This window comes from Macaca mulatta, chromosome 9 (assembly GCF_049350105.2).
Source record: "Macaca mulatta isolate MMU2019108-1 chromosome 9, T2T-MMU8v2.0, whole genome shotgun sequence".
NCBI lineage: Eukaryota > Metazoa > Chordata > Mammalia > Primates > Cercopithecidae > Macaca > Macaca mulatta.
This window is the reverse complement of record NC_133414.1, coordinates 6806088-6816851: the sequence shown is the minus strand read 5'-3', so window position 1 is coordinate 6816851 and position 10764 is coordinate 6806088. Positions and strand designations below refer to the sequence as shown.

Here is a 10764-nt window from a genome sequence, read left to right as displayed (position 1 = left end):
TAAAATGTATTTGGATATGTAAATTGGATATGTAAATACATTTGGATATGTAAAACTATCCATTGTGCTATACTTGCCCATGGTATTCAGTGCAGGACCATGCTGTACAGGTCTGTAGCCTGGGACCCATATTTTTATTTTACAGATTTCTTTTTTGAGTCAGAGTCTTGCTCTGTTGCCCAGGCTGGAGTGCAGTGGTGTCATCGTGGCTCACTGCAACCTCCCTGGTCCAAGCAATTCTCCTGCCTCGGCCTCTCAAGTAGCTGGGATTATAGGCATGTATCACCATGCCTGGCTAATTCTTGTATTTTTAGTAGAGACAGGGTTTCACCATGTTGGTCAGGCTGGTCTCAAAACTCCTGACCTCAAGTGATCTGCCTGCCTCGGCCTCCCAAAGTGCTGGGATTACAGGCATGAACCACCGTGTCTGGCCCCATATTCTATATCATACCTTTTAATGTATAGTAAGCTATGCCATCCAGGTTCATGTCATTATACTCCCTCATGTTTGTACAAAGAAAGATGTAATTGCCTAATAAAGCCTCTTTCAGAAGAGAATCCAGGTCTGATGTGATGCATGATTGAATTAGTGACAGGAAAATGTGACTTTTGCTATTTTCAGTTTTTCCTTTCTGTGGCTTTTTTTGTCTTTCATATCCACAGTTACTATTTTTTTTTTTGGTGTGTTTGTATGATTTTTATAAGTGACATTGGGATTCCCATATCATTTCCTCTTAAGTGTATTCTATAGTTATTTGTGGTTGCTGTGAGGATGACATACAACTTTATAAAGTTATAACAATTTACTTTGAATCAATACTAACCTACCAATATTTCATAAAAAACTTTCCTTTTCCACAGGGCTTCTCTTTACCTCACCTTACTTTTGTCAGTAAAATTATATACTATGTACATATTTAGTGTTATTTGCATACATTTATATTTTAAATCTGGAGATAATTGGAGTACAAATGTGAATTTCAAAAATACATTTTTTTCATATTTTGTCCTATGTATAGAGTCTAGCAGTCTTTATACCTCTTCATGGGTTTGAGTTACTACTTTTTATTTAAACCTGAAGTACTGACTTTAGCATTTCTTTTTTCTTTTTCTTTTTTTTTTCTTTGAGAGGAGTCTCACTCTGTTGCCCAGGCTGGAGTGCAATGGTGCAATCTTGGCTCCCTGCAACCTCCGCCTCCCGGGTTCAAGCGATTCTCTTCCCTCAGCCTCCTGAATAGCTGAGATTACAGGTGCAGGCCAGAACACCTGGCTAATTTTACATGTTTAGTGGAGATGAGATTTCACCATGTTGGCTATGGTGGTTTTAAACTCCTGACCTCAAGTGATCTGCCCACCACGGCCTCCCAAATTGCTGGGATTATGGGCGTGAACCACTGCTCCCAGCCTCACTTTAGCATTTCTTATAGAAAAAAAATAGTGAAATGAGGAATTGGAGGTTATAGAATTTTGTTACATCCCATGTGTTACCAATTTAAGCTTTAAAACATTCTAAGTAACTTTTATTTTTATTTTTTAAAAATTTATTTATTTTGAGATGGAGTCTCTGTCGCCCAGGCTGGAGTGCAGTGGCACGATCTCAGCTCGCTATAAGCTCCGCCTCCCGGGGTCACGCCATTCTCCTGCCTCAGCCTCCTGAGTAGCTGGGACTATAGGTGGCCACAGCCACACCCAACTAATTTTTTGTATTTTTAGTAGAGATGGGGTTTCACCGTGTTAGCCAGGATGGTCTCAATCTCCTGACCTCGTGATCCACCTGCCTCAGCCTCCCAAAGTGCTGGGATTACATGTGTGAGCCACAGCACGTGGCCTTTTTTTTAAAATAAAGTTTTTGTGAAAATGATGGATAAACAAGTAGAATAAGCCTGTAGCAGATTTACTATTTATAAATGACTGTTCTAATTATTACTTCACATCTTGGGGAAAAAAAGTCACGCATGCTAAGAAAATCTGAAATTCTTTGGCATTACATACTTGACTAATGAGCTTAATTTTTGATTATGTCAATCAACTTTACAAGATGTGAAATAATCATTACTTAGTCTAGGAACATTGAGGTGGAACAGGAAGGCAGCAATCGAAATGAGCTTTGAGGCACACTAAGTGTGACTGTCCATTAGGCACTAAGGTAGAGATGCAGTCAATATGATTCATTCTGGAGTTTTGGAGAAAAACCTGAGCTGTAGATACTGATTTACCATTTCTTGGCCTAGAGGTTGTATTTAAAGCCATAAGAATATTTGACATCAAGGAAATGAGTGAAGACAGAAAACAGTCCAGAGATCACCCAAAGGTCTTCCAAAGTTTATGGCCTCTTCCAATTTTAAGAAATAAATCATTTTAGGAAATATTGTAAACTACGAAACTTGGCAGGATATTTCTCAGCTGAAATACATGGCTTAAGGAAACCCCTCTAATGGGGTTAAGTCAGTGGAGGGTAAACGCATTGGGAAATGTGCACAGGTCATAAACATCTGTCAATCTCAAAGTGCTTTGGCCAGTAGCCCACGACTTTGTTCCAACTTTTCAAAAAGTTGTCTGGAATGAAATGTTATGTTCTTGACCAACTGATTAAATTTGTACCCCTACAAAGTATAGGAACAATTAGGTGTCTTTGTAAGAATTATTCCTGAAAGTTACCAAAGTTTGAAAGCATCATGCTATTTTACATACTGTTTTCAAAAGATTTTTGAAATTTTGGATAATTAGATGTTTTTGTAATTTTGAAATTAATTTGACAATAACATGTAATGGCTTTTGGATATTTTATATTAGTGTGCCTTTTTAAATGTATGAAATATTTCAAAAGACTGAGTAGAACAAATTAATAGTATATTTTTAGGTCCTAATATTTGCTCTATATGGAGCTGATATTCAGGAGAATGTGACCAGTCAATGGTGTCTTTGGTGTCCTGCTCCACCACAGCCCAGCAAGGCCACTGCTGATACTGGGCACACAGGAGGTCAAGGCCTGGCTCTCAGCCTTGAAACAATGTGGGAAGTTTCCTTTTATGTACAAGACCTAATTGACAAAAGAGCATGTGTTTGTATTTCCCAAGCAGAATCGTGCTCAACTCTCTTCTTCTAACCTCTCCCATATCTGACTTCTCATTATTTATCCTGGATGGGTGCCCTCCCACCTCCCTAACCATTAACCCACAGGGATGCTGCATCCCTAGGTTGCTGGAGCTCCAATTTGCAATGCTGGAGGGAGGCCATAGATTGTTGGTCATCCTGTCAATATGGCTTGTGTTCAGGTTCTATGCTGTGTGTTTTCCTCTTTCTGAAAGAGCTAAAGACAGACTAACTGATAAATACTGGTCACTTGCTCCTCCTCTAGAGGCTGCAAACTCCACCCACTCTCACCTCAAAAATGTCTATAAAATATCCACTCTGCCCCAAACTTATAGGCAAATCAATTTTTGGCCCTAATGAAGTAGAAGGAAAAGAAACACACAAGTGTGTAGAAAGGAGTAGGAAAAGAACCTTTAAGGAAAACATTCAATTACTTCAAGATAAAATTTATTTTCTTTGCTTTCTGGACTATGGATGTATGTAGCTAACTGAAGTTGCCAAGCAGGAGGGATTTAACCAGAGGCCGTGTGTCCACCAGCATAGAGACATCCTCTGCATCACCATCCACACGCAGGGCTTCTGCTAGATGTCGTGCAACACCCTCTCTGCTAATATTCATCTGAAAATGGATAATCAGGGTGGTCCACAAGACTGAAAAGAGAAATGATAGTACATAATATGGATGAAATGACTCTATTAAAAAGCTGGTAGCAAAGTGATTTCTAGGACGCTGCCATTAGTGTGAATGTTAAGTTTATTTTCAATTTGTACAATCTGTCTTTCATGAACATGACTTTATAATGTGTTTTTTTTTTTCCCCAAATTAAGAGCATTTTCAACTTATATTCCCTTGCCTGGAACTTATCACACAAACTACACAGGGTCAGTTGTTCAAACACAGTCTTTCATATCTGTTAACAGAGCAAAGAGATACTCTGACCTTTTCTATTTCAAATTCTCAATGAAAGCAGCAACTCATCCTGCATTGTTTTGAATAGAAACAAGCCAGCTACATGTTCATCACTAAATTTTGAGGGTTAAATGTTCTTCGTAGCAATCACACATCCTTTAAAGTATTCATTACTGACTAGCTGCTTACCATATGGAAAATATTTTCTTTGATTCAGACATGTAAACTGTCCTATGTGATATGGGGTTCCATATCCAAAACTCTACAATATAAGGGCAATCTTTAGGTGGAAATAACACCAAATAGAATGAATAAATGATTAATATTGAATAATTGGTGAGAATTACTGATGTTTGCCACTCTTCATTTCCTTTTCCTGATTTCCTATTTTACTATTTTCCTCTAAACAATGATATTTAAAAACGTTTGAGTTCTTACGACGTGCTGCTGTGTTTATCTTTTTTAATACATTATCTCATGTCTATTACCTGTTAACATCGCCACTGCAAGCAGTGACATAACTTGTTTTTCCCTCATCACGTGAGTGCCTTTCTGTTAATCCTAGAACCTTGGAGCATATAGAAAAAGAGTAAGATCTTTTGTCAGCTATATATTATCCCCAAAGATGGGACTTTCCAACTCTTCCCTTGATTTTTTTTTTTTAATGATGGAATCTTGCTCTGTTGCCCAGGCTGGAGTGCAGTGGCACAATTTCGGCTCACTGCAACCTCTGCCTCCCAGGTTCAAGGGATTCTCCTGCCTCAGCCTCCTGAGTAGCTGGATTTACAGGTGTATGCCACCACGTATGGCTAATTTTTGTATTTTTAGTAGAGACAGGGTTTCTCCATTTTGGCCAGGCTGGTCTGAAACTTCTGACCTCAAGTAATCCACCTGCCTTTGCCTCCCAGAGTGTTGGGATTATAGGCATGAGCCACTGAGCCTGGCTCTTCCCTTGACTTTTAATCTCTCTTCTCTAAAACTTCTTTATAGTCTGCATTTAGATTTCCATATTGGAAAAATAAATCAGAGCCAAGAGTTCTAATGCCCACTAAGGGCAAACTTTCTGGAGGCAAAATGCAGTGCTTGGGTCATGAGCAAATGTCTAAAGAGAAGGAAGAAAGAAATTTGAAAAGGGTAAAGATACTGAACTGACATGATCTAGTGAGCAATTCCACACAGAAGAGATGAATTTCTGGCATGGACACCAATGTTGTTGGAAATGTTTATCTGATAAGGAACTGAGCAGATTTGGAAGAAAAAGCTGTAAGTACAGATTTGGAAAAACATGTAATCAAGCCATGTGGGCAATATCCAATTTGTCCACTAGGCCATAGCAGAAATGCCAGGCCAACATGAAAGGTGCTGATTCAGCAATAATATTGGCTGCTCTGGAAATTTTCAGGGAGTCAGGAGAGCAGAGGCACATGTTGACCCTGGGCCCGCTCACCCTGTCAGAGAACAGCTCTGGAGTGAATCCAGAAGGAGAGTTCCAGAGTTCCTGTCTCACCTCTGACTCACATTGGCCTGTCTCCCTGGTATTGAAGTCACTTTTAACACCCATCTGACATTCCTCCCCTAAAAATAAACTTGGCAACCCATTTTCCAAAGTTACTTACAAATCCATGACAGCATATCAAAAATTTCCGTTTAGGCCATCTAGAACTTTCATATCCTCCGAAGTCAACTGGAATTCAAAAACCTACCAAAGAAGTAGAAAATTTTCATTGTTAGATTGCATAATTGTCAACTTGGAATAGCCAAGTATATCAGAGCAGGGTATAGAGGCAATATGTAAAATATTTGATAAGTTTCCAAGTTATGAAAGATCATCTCTAAACTCTCAAGTGATTAAAGAATATCAGGTAAAATATAAATCCATTCCTAGATATTATATATTGAAACTGCACAAAACTGTAGACAAAGAAGATCTCAACAGAAACTGGAGACGGAATGAAGTTGACCTGGTGTGCGCATGATTGGTTCATGTACTTAGAAGATTTAGAAGAATCTAGAGGGAAAATTTTGAAACATTTTTAGAAATTTTAGACGTTTGGTGGTGCTACAATTTGGATATCTGTCCCCTCCTAATCTCATGTTAAAAACGTGATTCAGCAATGATGGAAGTGGGTCCTGGTGGGAGGTGTTTGTGCCATGGGGGCATCCTTCATGAATGGCTGGGTGCCCTCCCCATGGTAATGAGTGTTCACTGCATTAGGTCACATGAAATCTGGTTTAAAAAGGAGACTGACATTTTTTTCCCTCTTCATCTCTTGCTATTTGATATGCTTCCTCCTCTGTCACCTACCATGAGTAAATGCTTCCTGAGGCCTCACCAAAACCAAATTGGTGCCATGATTTTTGTACACTCTGCAAAATGGTAAGCCAAATATACCACCTTCTGGCATATTTTATCTGGCCTCAGGTATTTCTTTATAGCAGTGTGCAATGGGCTAATATGGAAAATTGTTACCCGGAGTGGAACATTGCTAAAAATGTCTGAAAATGTGGTAGTGGCTTTAGAACTGGGTAATTAGCACAGTTTGGAAGTATCGAGAGGGTTCAGAAGAAAATGGGAAGATAAGGGATACTTTGGAACTTGTTAAGCATTGGTTAAATGATTCTGACCAAAATGCTGATAAAAATATGGGCAATGAAGTGTAGGTTAATGAGATCTAAGACCAAAATCAGAAACTAAAAACTGGAACAAAGATCACCCTTGGTATACCTTAGGAAATTGGCTGCATTGTGTCCATTCCAGGACTTTGTGGAAGTCTGAACTTAGTGATGATTTAAGGGTTTCTGGTGGAAGAAATTTCTAAGCAGGAAGACATTCAACAGATAGTGTGACTGCTTCTAACAGCCTATGATCAGGTATGGGAGCAAAGGAATGACCTAATGTTGGAATATAAAGCTTCCTGAAGCCTCTCCAGAATCTGGTGCTATGCTTTTTGTACAGCCTGTAAATTGTGAGCCAAATATAGCTCTTTTCTGTATAAATTGCCCAGCATCAAGTATTTTTTTTTATAGCAGCACAAAACGGACTAATACAGATGGATATTGTTGGATTTCTATATTTGTCCCCATGACAAAAACACCTCCCACCAGACCCCACTTCCATCATTGGGGATAACATTTTTTCTTAATTTCTAGGGTACATGTGCACAACGTGCAGTTTTGTTACATATGTATACATGTGCCATGTTGGTGTGCTGTACCCATTAACTCGTCATTCACATTAGGTATATCTCCTAATGCTATCCCTCCCTCTTCCCCCCTTCCCCACAATAGGCCCTGGTGTGTGATGTGTTCCCCTTCCTGTGTCCAAGTGATCTCATTGTTCAATTCACACCTATGAGTGAGAACATGTGGTGTTTGGTTTTCTGTTCTTGCGATAGTTTGCTGAGAATGATGGTTTCCAGCTGCATTCATGTCCCTACAAAGGACACGAACTAACCTTTTTTGCATTTTAAAAATGAGATTAGAAGGAGACAAATATCCAAACCATATCATCATCAAACTATCTAAATCATAAGTTTCAAAGTTGTTCTCTAGATTCTTAATCTTATAAGTACATGAACCAGTCATGTACACCCAAGGTTAACTTTATTTCATCTCTAGTATCTGTTGAGATCCTCTTTGTCTGTAGAGTCGTACAGTTGTACAGTTTCACATCAGATATAGAAATACTGAAATCGAAATATATTCATCTGATTTCCATCTTCAATGAACAGGTATAATGTGAAAATTGTTTTCAACAAGATTCAAGACAGTAATTGTCCAAATCCTAATAACATCATGCTCAAAGAAAACAAGTAGTTGCTTGTAGAGGATCTCAGTATTCAAATATCAAAAGATGTCACTAACTGCTAGCATAATACTAAATTACTAAAATTTATTGGAATACTCATACAGAGAATAAGAGGAAAAGAGAATAAAAGTCTAGGTAAGTCTAGAAAATTCTCAAGTTATCCAAAGACTATTAAAATTATAAGTTTTCTATGAATAAATCTAGGAAAACATACACAAATGCCTCAAGAATGCTATGTAACATAATTTAGACAGTACAGGAAAGTTAACTCTGAAAGAAGGGAAATGTCAGAAGTACTTATGGACACTTTATGACAGGATGAAAAATCAAGATAGGTGAGCAAATATGGACTTTTCAATCATTCTTAGTGGGACATTTTAGTATCAAGTGAAAATTGTATGTACATTTGCACCCTTATTTCACATATTAAAAATCAATTATCCCAATTTATAAAAGTACATTAATATTTTTATAAGATATTAATAGAATATAGTATATTACTCTGTATTACTATATAATATTTTACTACATAATATAGTAATGTATTGTCATGTTTCCAATATAGGAAAAGTCACGATATTAGCAACTACAAGACAATGTCATAAAGAATTTGACTACATTAAGAGTAGAAACTTTTGTTAAAACCACCATAAAGAGAATCAAAACACGGGTACATTTTGGGAGAGGCTATTTCAACAATACATCTGAAGCTCTAAAGAATATCCAGAATACAAATTCTGGATTAATTCTGTAGAGCTGCCTCATTGCCCTGCACACACGTGAGACAGCCCAGCCAGGAACAGAACTAGACTGAGTTCAGGTGGAGCTTAGGCTAAATTACAAACCATGAAATTGTCAGTTAAATAAATGGTTTTCTATTGAACCTCTATGTTTGAGAGGTTTTCTTTTTTATATTTTACTTAGTATTATGTTTTTCTACACATAGAAAAAGACATGCAACCTAATAAAAATACCCAAAGACTTCAACAGGCACTGAAAAAATAATTCTAAGAGAATAAATACATGAAATTTATACGGAATAAACAAGGGCATGAAGAAAAAATCTGCAATGATTTGAAGACTAGAGAACACCTAACCCAACTCATTTCAGAAAATGAAGACAAGGTGATGTCCCTAGCAGAGGGATACAGAGTAAGTTGCCAACTTTATGCCAAAATTTCTGGTTTTGGTCCCATCCTGATTCTTTCCACCCATACTACTGCTATAGTAGAGTAGAAAACCCTTATGATGCACACAAAGCATTTGTGCATAGGAAATGCCCAGGAGATGGACTTAGTGCAAGGGTGTCCTGAGAAGCTTACAAGAAGCACACATGTGAAGGACACCATGCAGGAGCCCTGACACCCACTCAACTCCTCACCTGGACGTTTTCTCTGATCCGCTGTTCATTGTAGCTCTTGGCCAGGACCACAACCCCACGCTGCAGCTGGTAGCGCAAGGCAATCAGGGCTGGGGATGGTTTGTGCTTCTTTGCTAAGGCGCAAAGAACTGGGTCTTCCAAAAGAGCTGGGGAGTTCTGGTCCACCCTGGAAGGAAAGCCAGAAATGCTGAAGTCTTGAGGCTGGATTCAGTTTGGTAGGAGGCTCCCTAAACAGACTAAGGTGTTCATTCTGCACCAGAGCCTCTCAAGTGAGGCCCCTGTACAATAGCATCACCTGGGAACTCATCAGAAATGCAAATTCTCCCCGTACACTGATTCACAGAGAGTGAACTCCAGGAGACTGAGTAGGCTATAATTAAACTTTTTCATCAAAATGGCATTTTAGGTAAACTTCCTGTTGCTTTTATTACCATAGTTTATGTCGTTGGGTTCCCAGAGCACTATGGGCAACCAGGACAATGTCTTTTGACTTGCAGAAATCCAGCAGTTGGCTCTGGTTGAGGTAAGGATGACATTCCACCTGCAGATGAGCAAGACGGAAAAGCATCAGATAATCCAAAACATAGGTTAATATAAAGATTAAAATAAGCTGAATAAAGTATAACATTAAATTTGAACTGAGACTATTATTGTCAAATAATGATCTTTTTAATAAAAATACATTTTATATTGCTGTCCTAAAAGTATACACAGAAATGTTATTTCTGAGCATAAGCAACTCTATGAACCAGAGTCAGTTTCTAACAACCTTTGACCACTAGAATTGCACATGGCCAATTCCAGTCTTGGAATAGGTTAAGATTCTGAACTTTGAACATCAAATTGTGCCAGAATGTAAGAATTTCTTTAAAGACTTATGAGATCAGGTTTAAAATAAAAAAGTAGTTTTATAGGAATCTCAGTAATATTTGTGTAGATGTGAGCATCAAAAACCAATAATGAATAAAAATCACAAATTATAGGAAAACAATCCATGTCTTCATAGTGTTGAGTGGTTAAAAGTGATCAAAAGTATTTGCCTTCACCAATGGTGATTGATATGTTTTGGCTCTGTGTCCCCACCCAAATCTCATTTTGTAGCTCTCATAATTCCCACATGTCGTGGAAGGGGCCCATGGGTGATAATTGAATCATGGGAGTGGGTGTTTCCTGTGTTCTCATGATAGTGAATAAGTCTCTCAAGATCTGATGAATTTAAAAATGGGTTTCCCTGCACAAGCTGTCTCTTTGCCTGCTGCCCTCCATGTAAGATATGACTTGCTCCTCTTTGCCTTCTGCCATGATTGTGAGGTATCCCCAGCCATGTGAAGCTGTAAGTCCATTAAACCCCCCTTTTCTCCCCACTCTTATGTTTTTATCAGCAGCATGAACACGGACCAATATGGTAACTTCGTACCAGTAGAGTGGGGCGTTGCTGAACGATACCTGAAAATGTGGAAGTGACTTTGGAACTGGGTAACATGCAGAGGTTGTAACAGTTTGGAGTGCTCAGGAGAAGACAGAAAAATAAATGTAAGAATGTTGGAAACTTTCTAGAGACTTGTTGAATAT

General features: G+C 38.4%; 1 protein-coding gene across 1 annotated transcript in view; it reads right to left on the bottom strand.

Annotated features, from left to right (window-relative positions):
- Positions 1–3523: 3523 nt before the first annotated feature.
- LOC722483 (aldo-keto reductase family 1 member C4) overlaps positions 3524–10764 on the bottom strand; it is a 30665-nt gene continuing 23424 nt past the window's right edge. The window contains exons 5-8 of the mRNA XM_015146375.3: positions 9624–9733; positions 9193–9358; positions 5620–5702; positions 3524–3744 (exon numbers count right to left, since the gene is read on the bottom strand). Coding sequence (XP_015001861.3) covers positions 5637–5702; positions 9193–9358; positions 9624–9733 — 342 coding nt within the window. The 3' untranslated portion in view covers positions 3524–3744; positions 5620–5636. The remainder of the gene's footprint in view (positions 3745–5619; positions 5703–9192; positions 9359–9623; positions 9734–10764) is intronic.